The sequence below is a fragment of the Nuphar pumila genome, chromosome 4 (assembly GCF_984573655.1).
Source record: "Nuphar pumila chromosome 4, dmNupPumi1.hap1.1, whole genome shotgun sequence".
NCBI classification, from domain to species: Eukaryota; Viridiplantae; Streptophyta; class Magnoliopsida; order Nymphaeales; family Nymphaeaceae; genus Nuphar; species Nuphar pumila.
Window position 1 is genome coordinate 35,935,773 of NC_143252.1, and position 22,319 is coordinate 35,958,091.

The following is a 22,319-nucleotide window of genomic DNA, read 5'->3' on the forward strand; positions in this document are numbered from 1 at the left end:
AAAATAATAAAATATATTATTTTACCTTATAGTCTGGGTCTGATTCATGTAGTTCTTATGGAGTCCGAGTATGGTTTTTCTTATGATAGATCTGATTAGACATAGGGCCGGACCCGATACCATACCCAAAAATAGGATCCATGACTAGTTTCACCAGGGTTCAAACCAAACCCGACCGGTTGACACCCCTAGAATCTTGTTACAACTATCAAATATATGAAACATCTCGCAACAAATTAAAGTTTTTTTGTTTTTTTTTAATATCTTGAGATAATATTGATAATTGTGCAATGTGTGAAATATGATCAATAAAATGCATAAATCTCACTTTTTAAAAATGTTTTATTGAGTTATAGAATATCAATTTTTCTCAATTTATTACTCAAAGAAACCATATACGAAATCAAAGACTTGGTCAGGCTAGCTCAGCCTGCCATTCTTATTACCATGTTGTCCCAAAGTCGTCCCAACTCCCAAGGGTCTATGCTGGGCGTTGACTTGTACAAGTGGTGATACCTATAAGAATCAAACCTTGACTACCTGTCTAACAGCCAATGTCCAACCTCTTCAAGACTAATATCAGTAAATAATGGTGTTACTAACTAAAACCACCCTTCTAATGGAGGCTTAGATCAAAGAAGCAAGAAAAAAAGGTTACTATTTTACATGTGGTGAATCTAGTAAGAAACTATCAAAAGAAAAAAAAATAGTTTTTGTTTGATCCGATCCAACTTCAAATATGGCTAAGCCCAATGGCTCCTATATGACATTCCATGGTATACTCACGGATATTGCCGTGACATTTATGCTTCCCTGGTTCGGATCAGCCTGAACTTGACCAGAGTAACATGTAGGTCTGGTAGGGGCTATGATTTTTGCCTGATATCCAACCCGACCCAACAGTTTGATGTTTTATTATACTTTCTAAATTATGTGGATTGGGTTTAGGATTTTTAATTTCTTGAACCATATGATTTTTTCTACATTAATTTATATGCTAAATTATGAATCTTTAAAAAATAAGTAGAAAATTGAAAATTACTCATAATTCATTCCAAAAGTAAAAGCCTCCACAGTAAGTATTTATATAGAGAAGACACAAAAACCTTAATTTTAATACGGATATGAGATAGATCTGAAATCTAACTATGGTCTGAAATTCAATTCAATACCATATATATAATTAAATATAATTATAAACAAGAAAATAAAAAACAAATAGATCAACCCGAACATATATTGCTTCCATCCTACATCAACATCTCTCTTTGCATTCTTTGCATCTTCATAATTTGCATGTCCTTTTTTTCACCTTTTTAACTTTAGAACTTAAATTAATTTTCTTTTTTCTTCCATTTTTCTTTCTCTCACCGAATGGATAGATAAATTTTTCTCAACCACCTTCCCTCTCTTATACAATTTATAATTGGATTTTAAATCAATTGTTTTTCAAAACAATTTAGATAATCGGCCTATTCAAAATTGAACCAAATAGTTTTTTTTAGCGGCCTTTTTAAAAATTTGATTTTCTAAAAAAGTAAATCATAAAAGTTGACTCAAGAGTGGGGGCGATATACAGGGCTACAGGATCCGTTTGGATCTATTTTCATCATTTAATTTGGATCTTTGTTTTGGATTATGTTATGAATCTTAGTGTAATATTCAATAGTAGGATTAGGGTTTCTTCTTATGATTTATAATTGTTCATTATAGAGAGCGAAACAAGAGATTGATGATGAATTGTTAGTGATTTTTAGTTATTTTTCTTGCAAATTACTGTTATTTTTTGTTTTTCGTACCTGCACCTCAAATCAGATCCGGGTTCGGTTTCACATGGGTTAGAACCATATCCGACCCGTTGACAGCCAGTCTCACCCACCGTCTTTAACGCCCATCAGGGGCTCGAAAAAGGATATTCAAGAATCTTGGGGGTAGTTTCGTGAAAAACCATCATTTTCCGTCATCTCGCCGTTTCCTTCCTCTTTTACGGTCGCGCGATCGTGCTTTCTCCCTTTTGCCGTCTTCGCCGCCGCCGTTGCTTCCTTCCGTCATTCCTTCTGCAACTATTTCTCTCCTTTCCCGTATGTAGCCTTACTGAATTTCGTATTTTACCATCTAGTCCGTCCCTTCCTCCTGCACCTCTCTACTCGGATATCCGGGGATTTATCTTCCTTTCGGTCTCGGAATTTCCTTTTCTTATGGAAACTTAGATCTTTTTTTCCCTTCTATTTTCTGGGGGGAACGGAGAGATGTCCGAGGCGTTGATCAACGGTCTTGCCGGCGCCGGAGGAGGCATCATCGCCCAGTTTATCACGTATCCTTTGCAAACCGTAAGATCCCTTCAGCTTTTTACTCGATTTTGGTCTTTCTTTCTTTTCTTTTCTTTTTTTGGGGGGGGGGGGGGCGGAATAGAGTATGGATTTTGCATGTTTTGGGGTTTGTATTGATTGGAGTAGGAAGAAATGGAATTTCTTCTGATTATTTCGGAAAGTTATTTGGTTGGACGGTTGATCTATGTTAGAATGAAGCTTTGCGAATCTGTTCTTTGGTGTAAGAGGAGAAATTTTATATCTTTTTAGGGAATTATGCTTTAGTTTCTGATCTTGAACGCTTCTTATTAGCACGTTTTCTTGGAGATTTTTTGTCGTCAAAAGCGTTTATGGAGATCGAAGTTTGATTTATAAGCTTTATTATGCGAAAATATGGTGGGTTTTATGAGGATATCACTGATAAGGATTAGTTTATTATGGATGAAATCGGGGCAAACTAGTGGTAGGTTGTGCTGTAATTCGATGCCTTGCAGATTGACACCATCTTGTGGGAGGAAGTTTAAGACTTACAATTTTGCGGTGCGTAGCGTTTAGAAATATGGTGGCAGTTAGAAGATGGAAATCACGTAATTGAGATGCGTTTGTTGGGGTAGGAAAGAAGGGGTTCGCGATAGATCTCAGAAGAGAGAAAATTCGGAGAGTGGGTATTTTATGGTGGAATCCAAGCGCGACGGGGAAACGTGAAAACGAGCTGGTGTGAAGGAGTGGTATGATGCGGATCGAAAGATCGCCATGTTTAATTTGTTTTGATGCTGAGCTATAGCTTGAACTTATAATGGATTTTGTGTTTTGATATCTTTGGTAGAACAAGGTAATTACTTTTGCGTTATCCCAGAATTTTGATGCAAGCAGTCTTATTCTTAACTGAATAACTTGTTTTTATTGTTTCTTTTAAAGGTTAATGCTCGTCAACAAACAGAACGGCAGCCAAAAGATGCGTCAGGAGAAGAGTTATTGATCACATCCAAGAAGCTAGCAAAGAGGAATCTGGGAACTATAGGACATATGTGTCAGGTTTAATTATTTTCATTATTGTGATTGTAATTTTGAAATTGAGACTTGTTTACTGGAAACTTCAGAGTTCAGAAATAACATCATGTGGTTTATTTCCTTTATTTTTCTCCGATACAAATTCTACAGGTTGCCAAATATGAAGGATGGGGACGTTTGTATGGTGGCCTCATGCCTTCTTTAGTTGGTACGGCAGCATCGCAGGTATCACTTGCTTTCTCTTTTTAAGTCTGCTTGATTGGAGCTTGAAATTGGATTAATAATTTCCCCTCGATGATGTTCACTATAAATTGATGTGGGGTTGATTTACAGTGAAGGAGTTTCTATTTGTTAAAGCAAATTAGAGAGTTTGCTGCATGACATATTGAGCAATCTGCTTGATGTTCTGATTTAGAGTGTCACATCTGTTTGTCAACTCTCTTTTCTTCTCTAGACACTGATCATCACATTCATTGATAGGCCTGATCATCACATCCATAAAGGGTGTTTTTGATATATCATTAAAAATTAGATGGACATAAGGTCCCCATATTTTGGTTGGATAAGTTTTTGTTCTCTTAAGGATTGGGTTAATGGCTTAACGACTTGAATTTGAAAATTACTGGATCAGCTCTGAATGGAGACTCTCAGTAGCTGATGGACTTTGGTGACACCTAATTAACTGAAGTGGGCAATTTTGATATTCCAAATAAACTATAACTTTCTTGATCTTTTAGTTAAATAAGTCATCTGAGCAGCACTATTTGAAGTCTAAGCACAACACAATTGTGTTGGTACAAGAGAAGAAGGTTTCCAAATGTTTATGCTATTAAGTATGCAGCTTAACAATAAGTTGATTCCGTGATATCTGTGACTTTGAGAGTTTCCTATTCAATTGTAGATGCTATTTTACTAGGGCAGTTGGCATCATTTTGATTTTCTTTTTCCCCCCCTTTTTAGCGTGATATTATCTGATTTATTACTTTGTGCACAGGGTGTTTATTATTATTTTTATCAAATATTCAGGACAAGAGCAGAAGCTGCAACTCTTAATCGATTCAATAAAGGTTCTGGTGATGGAACTGTTGGGATGTTCTCCTCACTTGTTGTTGCGGCATTATCTGGGCAAGTCTCCTTGTATTCTAGGGCTGTTTCTTATATACAATGGTGTGATATGATGTCATGCTTCTTTCTGTTTGATGATCCCATGAAGTTCATGTTAGTTATACTGGAAATCCTTATTTGCTGTTTTGCATGACAACCAATCATCGTCTGTTTAACATTGCCATTGCTAACTCTTCATTTGTTAATATTATCAAACAGGTTTAGAATAAAAAAAGAAAGGTTTTCAGTTAGCATCTTTTTCCTTTATGCAGATGTGTGAATGTGCTTCTAACAAACCCAATATGGGTTGTGGTTACACGTATGCAGGTAATAAGCTTCTGGACATACACTATTCAAGTTGCTAATGAGACCTATTGATTTGTAAACATTATACTCTATTTCTCAAGTTAATTTAGTTATTAGTTTCAATTTACAAGGTTGTGCTTTGTTTACCTAAACCTGCCACCATCAGCTTATTTGCTACTGGATAGTGATGCTAAACTTTTATTGCAGACACACACAAAAGTTCTGAAGAAAAACCAGCCTGATATTCTGAAAAAGATCCCTCCTAAAGCAATCCAAATGTCTGTGATTGAACCTTCTCCTTTTGGAACAAGTCATGCGGTAGGTGCTGCTACTTCATTATGGTTTACATCAGCTGTTGCTATGTTAATACAAGTGCCAAAGTCTTTGCCATTTTACTAATACTCAGAGAGTGAATTAATGACACCAATACGGGAATAAACCAGTGTATGAGCTGCAAGAAGGTGTTAGATAGCATAAAGACTCTTGAAAAGTGACAAGTTTTACAATGGTAATCCAATAACAAATAGCTATAGTACAACTATACAAAACATAGGGCTTAAAACAACCGCCACTTTGAAACATTCCCACTTGTGATGTAAGCAGTGGCAATTGTTAGGGGGAAAAAAGGAATAAAAACACAACCTCAAGACAGAACTTGTGTACAAGGAGCTTGGGACAGTAAGCATTGTAAGAATTCATAGTTATCCAAAAATCTGAATGTGCCTAAGGTAGTAAAGGTGTCCCATCCCTTTAGGTATAAAATGATAGCAAACATGGTTGCTCATCACGTAATTACTAACACATAGTCTTGACAATGGAATAGAGTAGCTATGAAATGCAACTGAAGATGCATATCAACAATAGCGGAACAGAGACTGCCATATAATCAGTATTGTTGTGGTTGTGTTTTCTCTTTTTTCTACATTTCCGAGTGCTTACATAGCTTTAGCAAATGTTAGAACTGGTAGTTGAACACTTGATGTAAGATCTCCAGTTTAATAAGATCCAAATAATAAGTTTCAAACCTGAAGTATATGGCAAAAAATTTAGCAGATGACCAAATAGGGAAGTTGCAAAGATGTGTACTTGCATACCTGTGTGATATATTAGAAATATCAGGTTTTATGATCACAAGGCATGTCAATGTAGCCATTAACAAATGATAAATGATCTCAATGTCAGAAACTGTAATGTAACATCAAGTTGCCATGTGTAAGTTTTTGGAGCCAACCATTAATCTGCACTCCCCAGGTTCCTTTAACTTTGTCGGCCTTCTGAATACTGACATCACAAAAGGAGTGCACTGCAGAGACTGTGTGAGTGTGTTTGTGTGTGTGTGGGAGCATGTGTGTGTATGAAAAACTGCCTAAGGTGTCATTCTCAAAGAGTGCAGCTGCATGTTTTTGTAATGAAAAGAGGCGGAAGCACCAATAGAGCAAGTGTCACGCTTTAAGAGTGACCACTAGAGCCAAGAACACAAACATCGAATGTGCACACACAAAAACTCTCAAATATGGAGACTCCCGAAGTCATATATATATATTTTTTTTAACACGCCCCCTCAAACTTTACGGGGAGAAGACCGAAAGTTTGCTAAGGAGAAACATGAATCCTGGAGTTGGGAGCGCCTTGGTGAAAAAGTCAGCTAGTTGATGCTCTGAAGTAACATATGGTAATGAGATAGTCCCTCTGAGGTATTCGTCTCGAACATAATGGCAGTCCATTTCAATATGCTTGGTCCGCTCATGAAAGGTGTGATTACTAGCAATGTAAATCGCACTTTTGTTGTCACAGCAGAGCTTGGTGGGAGTGGAAATGGGGACGCCCATGTCAGCAAGGAGACTTCTGAGCCATACGATTTTCATAGTTGTCATTGCCATGGCCCGATATTCAGCTTCAGTGGATGACAGTGAAACCTTCTGCTGCTTCTTGCATCTCCATGAAATGATGGATTCACCTAAAAAAATACAAAGACCCGTTATTGAGATACGATCATTGGGATTTCCTCCCCAGTCAGCATCAGTAAAAACAGTTAAGTCAAGAGAGGAGGAAGAGGATAAGAAGAGTCCCTTTGATATAGTATTTTTGATATATCTGACAATTCTCAATACGGCTGCCATATGAACCGAAGTAGGTGCATGCTGAAACTGGCTTACTGCATGAACCGCATGAGCTATGTCTGGACGTGTGATGGATAGATAGGTGAGAGATCCGATTAATTGACGGTAGGGGGTTGGATCCTCAAGAAGAACACCATCTTCAAGTCTCAGTTTTGCATTAATGACTTCGGGAGTCTCAACTTTCTTTTCATCAGATATTCCTGATTTGGCACAAATTTCTGCAGCTAATTTCATTTGAGATAAGATGTATCCTCGCGGGGAATAAGCCACTTCAATCCCTAAAAAATATCTCAAATAACCAAGGTCAGACATATCAAAAGTTTCTTTTAACATGGACTTTACATCATTTACTTTGTCATTCCCAGTAATGATCATATCATCAACATACAGCAGAAGCATAATAATGGAGTCACCTGTCCTTTTAACAAAAAGAGCAGTGTCAGTATAACAAGAAGAAAATCCTAAATTTATTAATACGTTACTAAACCTATCATACCAAGCTTTAGGTGCTTGCTTAAGACCATATAAAGCCTTTTTTAATTTCAAAATTTTTTCATTTAAATCCATACCTGGAGGCGGTTCCATATACACTTCTTCATTTAAATTACCATTCAAAAAGGCATTTTTGACATCAAGTTGAAAGATTGACCATTTTTTAACTGCGGCTATAGCAATAAGGGCTCGAACACTAGTCATTCGAGCAACGGGGGCAAAGGTTTCATCATAATCTACCCCATACTCTTGGGCATATCCCTTGGCTACCAACCTAGCCTTATATCTTTCCAATGAACCATCACTCTTAGTTTTTACTTTAAAAACCCATCTACATCCAATGGGTTTCTTGCCATTGGGAGGATCAATGATTTCCCAAGTTTGTGCCTTTTTAAGAGCATTAAGTTCAAGTTGCATAGCTTCATTCTAATGAGCATATTGCTTAGCATCATTGTAATGAGATGGTTCATGAAAAGAGTGAAGAGCAAGTAGGCATGCTCGAAAGTTAGGCGAAAAAGAATCATAAGAAACAAATCTATTTGGTATTTTGGAAATCCGATTTGATCTTCTTTGAGAAGTCTCTTCGATGGACTCATTTTGGAAAAAAATTTCAAGGGCACAAGGAGGATTCCTTTCATTCCTTCTAGAGTAGACTTGAATTTGTCTTCAAACATTTTCTTCTAAGTTTTGATCATCGCTTGGATGTTCAACAAGATCTTCACTAAGGGATTCATTAAGATCAATATGATCATCTATGATGTTTTCTTTAGGCAATAAGTCAAATAAGAATGAATAATCAATATTTTCATTCGGTTGGTGCGAAAAACCACTTTCCTCTTCAAAGAATGTGACATCTTTAGAGATATAAAGCTTGTTTTTAAGTATGTCAAAACATCGATACCCTTTTTGTTTTTCGCCATATCCTAAAAAAATACATTCAATAGCCCTAGGGGAAAGTTTATCATTCTTGTGAGTTAAAACAAAACATTTACATCAAAAAATTCTTAGTCTTTTATAATCGGGAGACATATTGTAAAGTTTTTCAAATGGAGAAAGATTTTTCAAAGAGGACGAAGGAGTTCTATTGATAAGATATGTAGAGGTTAGAACCGCTTCGGCCCAAAAGGATTTTGGAATGTTTCTTGAGATTAATAACGTTCTTGTAGTCTCTATTATGTGCCTATGCTTTCTTTCCGCAAGTCCATTTTGTTGCGGAGTGTTGGGGCAAGAACGTTGGTGGAAAATTCCATTTTCTTTCAAATAGTTTTGAAAATCATTGGACATATATTCGCCTCCCGAATCGGATCTAAGAATAGATAGATTTCCCAAAAATTGGTTTTTGACCATTGCATGAAATTCTTTAAAGAAGGAGAAAACTTCGGATTTGCGACTTAGGAAGTAAATCCACGTGAATCGAGTAAAATCATCAATAAATACCACATAATACGAAAAATCTCCTTTAGACAAAATAGGGGAAGGTCCCCACACATCGGAATGAATAAGTTCAAATGGCCGAGTGGTAAAGTAACTTCTTTGTGGAAATGGAATAACTTTAGATTTCCCAAAAATGCAATCTTTACAAGTCATGTGATTGTCTTTACAAGTATTGTTCAAAAATGGAAAAAGAGACATTTTTACAAAATTTGGATGGCCAAGTCTCTCATGCCATATTCCAATACTTTTGTCTTTTACAAGATTGCACGATGGCTTAGATGGAAGAGTCAAAAAATCCATAAAGTAGAGGTCACCCCTTCTATGGCCTTGCCCAATCAGCTTCCCTGACTGGAGATCCTGCACGGTGCAATCCTTAGGTGAGAAAGAGACTTGGCATCCATGATCGGTGATTTGAGATACGGAAAAAAGATTTAAATTTATTTTAGGAACGATTCTTACTTTAGGAAAAAAAAAATTTTAAAATCAAGTGATCCAATACTTTCAATTTTTAGTGATGTACCATCGGCTGTTGACACACAAGAAGATATAGGTTCGGAAAAAATATTTGAAAGAGAATTTTTATGAAATGTCATATGAAAAGAAGCACCGGAGTCTAGTATCCACATACCTGGAGGAGATGAAGAGTAGGCAATGGCGGCCCCGGATGTTGAAGGAGAAGTCTTGAGAAGATGTTGGAGAACTTCGGAGATGTGATTTAGAGTTTCTTTGATATCTCCTTCTTTGGTACTTTCTTCCTTCTTCGGAGAAGTTTCCCCAACCGCGGCAACCTTTCCTTTGAGTTTTGGACAAGCCGGTCTAATGTGACCCGGTTCATTACAATAATGACATATTATTCCCCTTCTAGGCCCATTATTATTTTTGTTAAAATGGGGAGGTCTATACGCTTTAACATTTGATCCGGGCCTAGTAACGGCCAAAACTTCATCACTCTTGATGCTTAAGCCAAGTCGAGTTTCTTCTTGACATATCTCGGCGAGGGCATCTTCAATAGGTAAGGCTTTGCTTCTATAGAGAAGAGATGCCCTTACTTGTTCAAACTCCGGGCGAAGACCATGAAGAAATTGAAAGAAATGTTCTTTTTCAATTTGTTCCCTCCTTAATTCAATATCTTCCGGAGCCACCCACTTAGGCTCAAGAAGAGCAAGTTCATCCCAAAGGGGAGTTAAAGAGCTAAAATAGTCCCGGACACTCATGTCCATTTGTTTGGTGGAACGGATTTTTTCTTGACAAAAAAATTGTCGAGCAAGATCCTTTTGGGTATACATACCCTTAAGGAAAAACCAAGCCTCATTGCCCCTTCTAAATTTGGCTATATTAGCACAATTTTTAAGGTCAACATTGTTCATAAACCATGCCAAGATTTTGGCATGGTTACTTTCCCAATCCTCAATTTTGGATTGATGATCATTAATAGCTTTGATGCGCTCATCGCCATCTAAAGCCTTTTCAACTTCATTTTCGATCTTGGTGAGAACAAGAGAGGGTTCGGGAGTAGTTCCCATAACAAAACCCCAAAGTTTCTTACCTCTAAGATGATTTTCCATAGCGGAGGCCCACATGAGATAGTTGGACCCATTTAGCTTAAAAGAAAGCTCCACTTTAGAGTCACGTTCCATCGGCACCAACAAGTCCTTCCTTTCTTCAAAAAAATGAGTCACACGTTCCAAAGAAAAGGCCAATCACCAACCGAGCTCTGATACCATGTAATGAAAAGAGGCGGAAGCACCAATAGAGCAAGTGTCACGCTTTAAGAGTGACCACTAGAGCCAAGAACACAAACACCGAATGTGCACACACAAAAACTCTCAAATATGGAAATGACTTAAAGTCATAAGTTGGATATTATTGAAAGAAGGAAGAGAGGGGTATAAAACCCATACATAAGAAGGAGAACACCTCCTCAATTTATAGAGGAGGGAGGCCCTAAAGAAGAGACTACAAGGGGGCTCCCTTGTAGTCGTTGGGAGCTCCAATGGTCAGAAATCTGACCGTTGGGGCCCCAACGACTACAAGAGTGGGGCCCCAACGACTACAAGAGTGGGGCCCCTTGTGGTCATCCTAAAGAAAGAAAATAAAAAACAAAAAAGGAAAAAGTAAAAAGGAAAAAGAAAAAAGATAAAAAAAAAATAAAAAGGTACATTGACTGAATTACAAGAATACCCCTATCGGGTATTTCAATAGAATAGAATATGTATATATATACATATATGTATACATATACTTATATATATACGGATGTATATATATATATAAGTATATGTATATATATATATATATATATATATATATTTTAACAGTTTTCAGATCTTATTCATGCTTGGACTTACATTTCACAGGTCCAGGAAGTGTATGATGAAGCTGGAGTTTTGGGTTTCTGGAAGGGTGTAGTTCCAACACTAATCATGGTTAGTGTGATTCAGGGTTTGTTGGTCGAGGAAAGGTCCTAGCTCCTAGGAATTAAATCAAATTTCTTTTTATTTGTAGGTGTGCAATCCTTCAATACAGTTTATGCTGTATGAAACCATGCTGAAGTGGCTAAAGAAAAGGCATGCCTTAAACAAGAAAGGAGGAGATGGGGTCACTGCTTTGGAGGTACAGCGGTAGTGGAATAATAAAGTCTTATTTCTTTACAAAGATTGCCTTCATTTTTTGAATTCCTCACCTTTTCTGTCTTAGTTTTTCGTTCTTGGAGCAATTGCAAAACTTGGAGCCACTGTTGTCACTTATCCCCTTCTTGTTGTGAAGGTAAATGGTCTTGCTGCTGCTGCCAGTTAATATGATTCCCTAGCATTTTGTCCCTTTATGAAACTTTGTGAAATCTAGCTGCTAAATCCTAAACGAGTAATATCGAATATAATTCCTTACTAGGTGGACAATTGGTTCACCAATAATAATCATTGTCCCCTTTTTTGGGGGGGATGATTGTCAAATGATTTTGAAAGTTTTGGTCCTAATTAATGCATCCATCAAAGTTCTCATTTTTTCAAATATACCCATGACGTAACTACCTGTTAAACTTGTAATTGAAATAACTAGTTTCCCCTCACAAAAGTAACTAAAGCTCATTTTAGATCCAACCCTTTAGCTCATCCTTGTCCAGTCATCTCAAACATTGCATTGTGCCTTAAGGATGGAAGAATAAATTATATGGAGTGTATAGGGTAATTTTTCATAAGCTTCTATCAAGATGACATGATAAGTTTAACTCCATAACCAACTCTAACCCAATATTAAACTTGTAGTGGTAGAGAAATGACGGTATTTGGTCAAAGGTAGCATAAGTTAGGGGCTCATTCGAAAGCATACGCTGGGTATATATTAATTTTTATAAAACGTTTGGTGTGTATTAGAAAATTGTCCTTACTTTCGAGAGCCTAACATGGAGGGTAGATTATCAGTCAATACTTCGATATGGCTATTCTGAATATCTGATTTGTTTCATATACTGATTATATTTTTTTTTCTTGACTGGTTGTTGAATGTGCAGTCAAGGCTTCAAGTAAAGCAAGTGACAGGTGGTGACAAGATGCATCATTACAAAGGTCATCTATGGAATAACTTTTGCACTTAAACAAAATGTAAAGGCCCAGTAACCCCAGCCAAGCCCAAGTTTTTAAGTCAGATTTTTGCATCTGACGGACTAGGGTCATTAAGCATAAGTTTCCTTTTTTCTTGGATAAATCAGGCCAGGCAGCCCAAGTTGGTGCTGTGTTTTCATTTTCACAGCCTAGCTTGGGAATGGCTCCTGGTGGGTTCAATGCCATAACTATTCATTAGGTACCGTGACTCATCCAGCTATCATTCAAGCCAAGTTGATGATGAGTTGAATTTTGTTAATGTAGTCATGATCTAATTTGGGGGTCCTGGGTCGTGCCACTGATCTCAACTAGCGCTTTTTTGTTCAACTGTCACATGGCATGATTTTTCTGTTTGGATTGGGCCATAGGTACTATTGATGCTATTGGGAAAATGATTCAATACGAAGGCTTAGGTGGCTTCTACAAAGGGATGAACACAAAGATTGTACAGAGTGTGCTTGCTGCTGCAATTTTGTTTATGGTAAAAGAAGAGCTTGTGAAGGTAGCCCGGGTGCTTGTGACAGGCGACAATGGCCTCGTTGATAAGGTAAAAGTTAGTGGACCTTGATAAATATTTTTAAACTATGGTTGCATCTCAAATGGATCCATTTGTATGTGTCCAGTGAGATAAAATTGTCTCACTTCTGATATATACCTTGGAGGCAAATTGGAAGACTGTCAATTGAATGAATGATTTATTACCCAAAATTTTATTTAGGATTCTAAATGCCAAGTGTGGTCCTTGATCTTTCCGGAGTCTGGAAATCATTGTAAAGTAAATTGATTGCATCACTTAACTCGGCCTGGCTGAGGATTGGTAGCTTGCAGTTTATACTGAGTGAAAACCACCAACAGACTTGCCTGTGATTATCAGATACTCAATCATTCATCTGATTTTCTCAATCCTTGACTAAAGGAGTTGGTATTGGTTTTGGCTTTTTTTATCTGAATCTGAAAAAAAATTCCAAACCCAACTTCCATTTGAAACTTTATTTCATGTAAGAATGCCTAATGGGGGTACATAGCTAAACAGATATGGGTTTGTGATTGCTCATTCTATCTGTATTTAAGTCCAGATCTTGAATTTGGTTAGGCTGCGTCTGAATGTGGAGGATCTAGTAGTGCATATGCCTGACCAGGGTCCTGCTTGTTTATTAATCATTAAGTTTACATGGATGAAGAGATTTGTATCTAAATTGTTATGGATATGGATTAGAATAGTCTTAGGCTACAACTCAGAATTGTGTTAATACTTGATCCCTGCATATGGATTCAGACAAATATGACCGATGAGAGAATAGGCTAAACCTTGATTGTTCAAATTGGATCTAATTAGGTGCTGATCTGGCTTGATCTTATGTTATTTGGATCTGGATATGGTTCTAAATGTTTCAATTCATATTTAGCCCTTAAAAAAAATAAAGGGGCAACATTTTATCTAGCCCACTAGTTATTTTCTGCAAGTGCATGCAACTTGATATCGAACTTTGCTGCATTGCACGGGCTGGATCAGTGGCTGTGAATCTATGCTTTATCAGGTGTTCTTGGATCACTGGTCCAGGGCTGTTCATACCAAGTGGGATGCAAATCCTCGGATTTGTGTCCTTGATCAGAACCAGATCCAATCATATTATCTGATGTGGGTAGTACATATCCTATCGGGGTTCGATTCAGAACAATTGAACAAATATGGTCGGGATTAGTCAAATCTGGGTAAGAATGGATAAACAAACATGTTTGGATCTGGGTCACGATAGGGCATAAACCAATCTCTTTATCTTTTCCGCATGAAATTAGCAGGTGCTACAAATATATATTTTTTTAAATTCAGTAGCACAAAGGGCTCATAACATAATCAAATCCCAGACTCAAACTGTGATATTTGATTTCAGACCCATAAACAGACCGACTCTTTAATAGTCAGATACAGTGTTGGTTCAAGCATGACCAACTCGTATCCGATCCATTTGCATCCGTTAACAAGTCCTTAAGATGCTGGTCTTCCAAACAATGAATGGCATCCCAAAGCCGTGGGGATCCAAACCAACAATAAGATATTCTTTTTACCACACTATTGAAGGCACTACATTATTGAGCTGGAAATCATAGGTCCAAGCTTTGTAGACTCAATCACTGTATAAATGTGTCCATCATGGCTTCTTTGCTAAGGATCAATTCTTGGATTGTGTAATTTTGATCTAAAAATGTGATATTTTTAGTCCTAAAATCTTATCTCATTGTGGGTTGTTTATTTTTGAATTCTTTAAAAAACGTGCTTACATGTTACAATCAAACAATTCAAAACTTATTTTGAAAAATAACTGTATTGTACGTCTCAAAAATCTACAGAATAGTTTCTGTTCTCAGATTTATATTTCAGTCATCCAACATTGAAAACTCACATTTTTATTGCAGTTGGAAAAATGAGACACAAATCTTGAACTTTTCTGTTTTTAGTTAGAACAAAAAACCCCTCTAGGGTTATCGTTTTTTGAGATCCAAAATCGAAACAAAAAATGGTTATGTAGACTGTTACAACTGAATAGTTTGTGTTGCAGAAGGCATTTTTTTCAATCGTTAATCACATCGATGTGGTGGTGATTTTGAAAATCTAACGTCTTGATCTTCCTCTTATTTTTTCTATTTTCTTGAATTCTTGGCACAAGTAGCCAGAAAATAGCATATTATCATCGGGATAGGTGAAGTTGCGCTTACTCATCTTCTGTTTTAGGAACGTTCTTGGGGTTGTATCTGAGTGTCTATTCATCATTTTTTAGTGAATAAAATATTATTGAAAAAATATTTTCGTCTAGAATCTATATATATATATATATTTGGATTCCTTGATTTTCTAGGTCAAAAATCAGTGATAAGATAAAGTATCGCCAATGAAGTGTCATCGATTTGTGTTTCGCTGGAAATAATTACATTTAATGCAGTAGTAATTTTGCATATTGAAAATAAATTTTGCTTCATTGCGTGCGAAACTTTGTGAATTTCGTAAAATTTTCAACTTTTTTTGCAAACTTTTAAAAAAAATTGCAACCAACAACGCAAAATTCTTTACGAACTTCACAAGTAGTGATGCGATTTTTGTACTATAGATGTAAAAATCATAAGAAATTTTGTATGGAGGTTGTAAATTTTATTTTTGCAAAATTTCTTATTCACCTCAATCATTCGTAGGAGATGAATAAAAAAATCACTGGAGGAGGAGAGGGGGGGGGGCAAAATTTGGGGTTTGCAAAAATAAGGCATCCAGATGCAAAAAGGGGTTGAGAAACAAAGCATCATTATTTTACAAAATGAAGTTGCTCATACTTTTTTTACTCATTCTATTCTTTCACAAAATGAAGCCGCCCATATATTGCATAAATTTTATTCTTTCATAAAATGAAGTTGCTCATACATTGCATTCATTCCATTTTTTTACAAAATGAAGTCGTTCATAAATTGCATGAGAAAAAAATATCATCATCGTTGAACACATCTTAGGGACTTTCATAGTTCATTAGAGTGGAAGCCCTCCATCGATTCTACATCATCATCATTAAATTTTCAGCTTATCAACTTTTTCACTCACGAACAACTCGCATACTTTTGGTTTCCTATCTCATCAATATCATAAGATCTTGTCGCCGATGCTTTTATTGAAAAAACTCATCATCGATGAAGTACCACCAATCTTTTCACTGCTGATGATTTTATCGAAAAAACTCATCATCGATTAAATGTTGTCGATCTTCTCACCGTTGATGCTTTTACTGAAAAAACTTACCATCAATGAAGTGCAGCTCATGCTTTTATAGAAAAAACTCATCGTTAATGAAGTATTGCCCATGCTTTTGGGTTTTTTCACCATCGGTGAACCACTGCCACTAAACCACCACCGATGAGAGATTTTTGCAAAGCTGGAATGTCTTCTGAATATCGCCTAAAGAATTGAAGACCATCGGTTAGGGACCAAAAGAACCCTAGGATTACAAAAATAAGGCATATGCTTGAAAATAAGGGTTTTAAAAATGAAGCATCATTTATATGGATAGGAATTTCGCAAAGAAAAAGAATTTTGCATTATTATTAGGGGTGTCAACGAGTCGGGTTTACGTGGACCCAACCGGAACTGAACCAAACCCTATAGGGTTCGGGTATGGTGATAAATAAGAAGACTTGATTAATAACTAGATCCGGACCCAAAGGTTTGATTAATATGTGGACCCGGGTATAGTTTGTGAAAATTTATACCAGACCCGGGCTCGACCTAAGTTTCAATTAAGATCCTCAAATTTTCAATGTAAAAATGATAAAAAATATTGTTTTACCGAGTGTGACCTGAGTCTAGTTCATGTAGTTCTTATAAGGTTTGGATATGGTTTCTCTTATGGTTGATCCAATTAGACTCGGGTCCGAACCTAATAACATACCCAAAAATTGGTGCCCAATCTTCCACTTGGGTCCAAACCAAACCCGACCCGTTGACACCCCTAAATACCATTGTGATAGTCTTTGATAAATTTTCAATATAGGACTTTCTCAAGTTTTTAGTAATTTCACAAATACTCCTTCAAAATTTCACAAGGTATGAAATTTTTACAATAATTTTTTGAATATTACAATATCAATTGCGATTTTGTTGACGGGTTTTGCAAGTTCATCAACTTTTAGCGTTGTGACCTTTAAAAATTAAAAATTCTCAATTGTGAAGGGTAAAAGCATCCAATTTTTTTTTAGAACCTGCCGAATTGTTTATTTGGCGAATTTAGTAAATTATGGGCATTTCTAAAAACGCATCAAATTTTATTTTTCGGTTTATAAAGCAAACCTTGTAGATCACAATCATAAGGTTCCATCTAAAAGAACTTTAAAAGTATGAAAATAAAGTGATTTATATTCTGTACCCTCACTGGCACCCCCATTCTAATGTAATACATGGTAAAGATGGAAAGCCACTCAATCGTAAACCCGCACTATATTTCTTGCCCTTGATCCACGAATGTTATTCCACGATTGTCATTTTTCATGATTATTCAGGCCATAGTATAAGTTCAGGCAACCCTTGCAAGGATCCAAATAAAACACATTATCTCTCATCTTCGGACCCACTAGATTAAATACAAAGCACTTACTCATTAAATCAACACTTATTATAAGCTTAACACCACCGAAAACTCAACCCAAACAAACCAATAGCACTGAAACCTATCCACAAAACTGAAAAAAATGAAAATTTTAGTCAACTCAAAAGATTGCATTTTAAAGGAAATATAACATAAAAACAAATGAGGGTTTGTAAGAACCCGAATCTTTTCATTCATTCTCAATAAAAAATCTTAGAAACTAGTTAAGTTTGATAGCTCAATCTATACAAAATATCAATAAATTTTGAAATAGGTAAACATTGTCAAAAGTGCATGGGTTTTACTTTAAATATCGTGATATTATAAATTACATAAATTCTACTTTAAAATATATATATATACACACACACGCAGATAAAATGTATATACACACCATAAAAAAATAGTTTACATTAACAGCAAAAAAAACTAATTGTTATGACATTAATAGGGGAGAAAAACGTGTTTTTTGTTGAATTTTATAGACTTTGAAAATATCACGATGAAATCGCTGTCTTTGTAAAATATGGGCGATGTTAAACGGGTTGGGTCAGGGTTGACTTGGACCCACCCATATAACTAATAACCGGGTTCAGGTTTTTTTGGGTCACAAAAATAGGATCCCAAAACCAGACCAGCATAATTTTATAAATTTATATATATATATATATATATATATATATATATATATAATACTCAGGTCGGGTCGAATACCGGTAAAAAAGCTGGGTTGATCGGGTACCCGGAAAAAATCATGACCCAAATCCGACCCGCATATTGCTCGGGTCGGGTTCGAGTCGACTGGAAGATTATTCGGTAGGCACTTTCTATGCCTGTACCCGGGAATTCGGGTTCGGTCAGGTCGGGTACCCGATACAAACTGGACCCGTTGACAGCACTCGGCATGAGAAACGGATAACGTACATCAGTAGTCTCTCTCTCTCTCTCTCTCTCTCTCTCTCTCTCTCTCGGGGAGGCTAGCAATGGCGTCCACCACCTCCATCAGCTTCTTCTCCTCCTCCATCTTCCACCATTCCCCCTCACAATCCATAAAACTTTCCGTCTCCCCCAATCTCCACCCCTCCACTCTGAAATCCCAACCCTTAAAGCACATCCACCACCCAAAACCCGTCCAAGCACAGCTAGCGACCCTTCCAATACTCACATTCGCCGGAGAGAAGGTCGGAGAGACGACCCTAGACCTCAAATCGGCGCCTCCGGAGACCTCCCGGGCGGTGGTACACCGCGGCCTCATAACGGACCAGCAGAACCAGAGGAGGGGCACCGCCTCGACCCTAACGAGGGCGGAGGTGCGTGGGGGCGGGAAGAAGCCCTTCCAGCAGAAGAAGACCGGCAAGGCGAGGCGCGGCTCGCAGAGGACGCCTCTCCGGCCGGGCGGAGGCGTCGCCTTCGGGCCGAAGCCGAGGGACTGGAGCATCAAGATGAATCGGAAGGAGAAGAGGCTGGCGCTCTCCACCGCCCTCATCAGCGCGGCCGAGAACACCATCGTCGTCGAGGATTTCACTGACGAATTCGAGCGGCCGAGGACGAAGGAATTCGTCGCCGCGATGAGGCGTTGGGGCGTCGACCCGACCGAGAGCTCGCTGCTCTTCTGCACCGAGGTGTCGGACGACGTCCGGTTGTCCAGCCGGAATATCGGCACGCTGAAGCTGCTCACTCCTAGGACTCTGAACCTGTTCGACATCCTCAATTCGGAGAAACTGATCTTCACGAAGTCGGCCGTCGAGTATCTGAATAAGATGTATGGGGTGTCTTCTAATGCAGAAGAAGATGAAAAGGAGGAGGAAGAAGATGATGAAGCAGGAGAATTGGGTTAGGGTTTTGTTCTCTTGTTTGATATCTTTCTTTGGTGATGGTATTGTTCACGTGATTTTCTTATTGGTTGTTGGTGTTTTTTTTCTCCTGAATTTGAAGTTGGGTGTTTCAATTTTGGGGCATTTCTTTCTGCGTCACAGTTTTGGTTTCATTCTGAGAAAGGGTTTTGTTGATTTTGAGGAATCGGATTGGTGTGTTCAATATTGGGAATGAAAATTCTCTGGAAAATTTAGTTTGAACCAGGAAATGTGCTTCATATTGTGTTATTACTTACCATTGATTTCACGGTTATTTTTATTTGACGCTATATGCCTTCCTGTGGTTAATCATGGGATGTGTTGATTTTGAGGAATTGGATTGGTGTATTCAATACTAGGAATGAAAATTCTCAGGAAAATTTAGTTTGAACCAGGAAACGTGCTTCATATTGTGTTATTACTTACCATTGATTTCACGGTTATTTTTAATTTACGGTATATGCCTTCCTGTGGTTAATCATGGGTTTTGTTGATTTTGAGGAATTGGATTGGTGTGTTCAATATTGGGAATGAAAATTCTCAGGAAAACTTAGTTTGAAGTTTGAACCAGGAAATGTGCTTCATATTGTGTTATTACTTACCATTGATTTCACGGTTATTTTTAATATACGCTATATGCCTTCCTGTGGTTAATCATGGGGATGACAATCTAGAGCTAGAAAGTGTGCTTGATTGCTTTATTTCCCCCAAAACAGATGTTTCACTTATTTCACTGTATACAGTCAATTCTTAGTGCTTGAGCCCTTATATCATCTCCAAAAATATGTTGATCTGGTTAGTTATCATTATGTCTCCTAAATCTCCAATTGCCCATTACTGTCAACTCCATCTCTGGACCATTTTCTTTTCTAGTTCTGAGATACCCACAATGTGAAGTAACAATTCAATGACAGAAACCTTAGACTCCAGTTCCTCTCCACTCCTTAAGGAAAAGATGCTGAAACTGGAAAACCATTGCGGTGGTTACCCATGTGGCCAGCGGGGTCCTGTATCAAGCTGAAGGCCCAAGATCGAATCTCACTGGCAGCATGGAGGCTGCCATAGCTTTAGCCGTCAGTATCGGAATTGGATCGCTATCGTTTGGCCAATGATTCAGGTCTATCGGCCGATACCGATACTCAAGTGTATTGTTTTGAATTGGCCAAAAAATAATTAACATGTCAATCAGAACGTGACATGTGCTAAAACCATATTAAAATTTTAATTTTAAGCTATTTTTTACATTTATTAAAAATAGCCAATTCAGGTCAGTATCATATCAATTTTCTGGTGATATGATAGGTATCGGCCACCCATAGCACACCGATACTGACAAAAGAAAATGTTTACAGAAAACTGATTTTTTCTCCCACGAAGGAACCCTCACCGAGAACCGGGTTGATTAATGAGCCCGCCTCCCTGCGAACCCGGAGTTTTATCTCGCAGGGAGGAACCCGGAGTTTTATCTCACAGGGAGGCGGGCTCATTAAGCAACCTGGTTCTCGGTGAGGGTTCCTTCGTCATAAAAATTAAAAACTCAGCTTTCAGTAAATGTTTTCTTTTGTCGGATTAATAATATCCATATTTTTGTGCTTTATAATTGTTACTCTCCTCTGTTTCCTGCTGGTGCATCTTAGGTATTGTGTCAACTCCATGGCAGGGGATGAAGGAGAAGGCAGTCCTGAGGCATCAAGTTAATTGGTCTGGCATGTTTTGGTGGTTCTTTGGTAGGGCATTAGACTGCACAGTTGAGATCCATTTTGCAAACATCAAGGAGAATTCTTGTTGGGAACAGCCCATTGATTTTTAACTCGTGTACTTTGTATGAGATAAGAATTGTATTTAAATGAAGAACATGTGTTTCATTTCTTGTTGTGCTGCCCTATTATAACTTTAATTTGGCAAATTGGGCAGGCCTTCTGACAAAACAAGGCGATCTTTTGATGGAGGAAATAAAGTTTTATTTTTACATGAATCTATTTTCATATTAGTTTCCATTAAGATACAATACTCTAGCTACTCTGATTACTAATAGCTACCATGTTAGATTTTTATATTGTTTTTTAAAATATAATTTTGATTACTCTACCAATGTTGTAGTTTCAGACCCAAGTTCTCTTTTTCACAGTTATATATAATACGAGTAGCTCCTGCACTGTGTATGTCCTGAACTATGCTAAACACTTTTGAAAAACATAGTTATGTGTTTGTGCTTAGAGGTGTTCATCTTTGCTTATTCACTAAAAATCATGTTTTGGTTTGAATCGATTTAATGATAAACTTTGATTTTTATTTCATCAAGTTTTAATGCTATATAAGCCATTGATTTCCAATCTCTCCAAAAACACGTCTAAACATAAAAAAGACTATTATAATAAAGATATTTACTAAGCAAACTATAAAAAAATGCATCTATAAGTTCAGATCAAGCAAGCGCCCTAAATTGTCTTTTGAAGCCGTTTAGAATGGTTTGGGAGATAAAGCATTGATAAGCAAAATTAATTAAGTATTTATTGTTAAAAAGTGAATTTAGTGACAAAGGAAACAAGTACATAAAAGAGAAAAAGCAAGTCATAATAATACAGGTGAAAGTACAATTTTATGTTTGTTTTTTCACAAGCGAGGAAACGCCCTGAATCAGAGACTTGATGCCAAGAATTGCCTTGCTTTGGCACTAGCAAGAGACATAATGCCAAGGGCGGATCCAGGGGGGCCAAGGAGGGGCTTGAACTCCTTCCAAAGTTTTGAAAATTTCCCAAAGGGGTGCGAGTTAGGCCTCCACATGGTTGGTAGGAGCAGTCACTGCAGTCTCCTTGTGGTGGGACGTTGCAGGTTCAAACCCCAGTGGTACGTTGAATGATAACTGGTGGGGGTCTGCCTAATCCCAACTTTCCTTTCAAAAAAAATATATAGTAGCAGTAGTTACCAACGGGTGCTCCGCTTGTCTGGCAAGAGCAGTTAGCAAACATCACCT

The 22,319-nt window shown here is 37.4% G+C and overlaps 2 protein-coding genes across 2 annotated transcripts; both read left to right on the forward strand.

Annotated features, from left to right (window-relative positions):
* Positions 1-1,985: 1,985 nt before the first annotated feature.
* PXN (Mitochondrial substrate carrier family protein) lies at positions 1,986-13,135 on the forward strand. The gene is made up of 11 exons (XM_090002956.1): positions 1,986-2,330; positions 3,228-3,344; positions 3,471-3,545; positions 4,315-4,445; positions 4,697-4,751; positions 4,938-5,048; positions 11,134-11,202; positions 11,282-11,389; positions 11,474-11,542; positions 12,285-12,339; positions 12,744-13,135. The coding sequence occupies exons 1-11, from the start codon at positions 2,250-2,252 to the stop codon at positions 12,941-12,943; spliced, it is 1,071 nt and encodes a 356-aa protein (XP_089859082.1). The 5' UTR covers positions 1,986-2,249; the 3' UTR covers positions 12,944-13,135.
* Positions 13,136-18,463: 5,328 nt separating this feature from the next.
* On the forward strand, positions 18,464-21,215 carry LOC149839988 (large ribosomal subunit protein uL4c-like). The gene is made up of 2 exons (XM_090002948.1): positions 18,464-19,325; positions 21,006-21,215. Exons 1-2 carry the CDS (start codon positions 18,476-18,478, stop codon positions 21,041-21,043), a joined length of 888 nt encoding a protein of 295 aa, XP_089859074.1. The 5' UTR covers positions 18,464-18,475; the 3' UTR covers positions 21,044-21,215.
* The last annotated feature ends 1,104 nt before the right edge of the window (positions 21,216-22,319 follow it).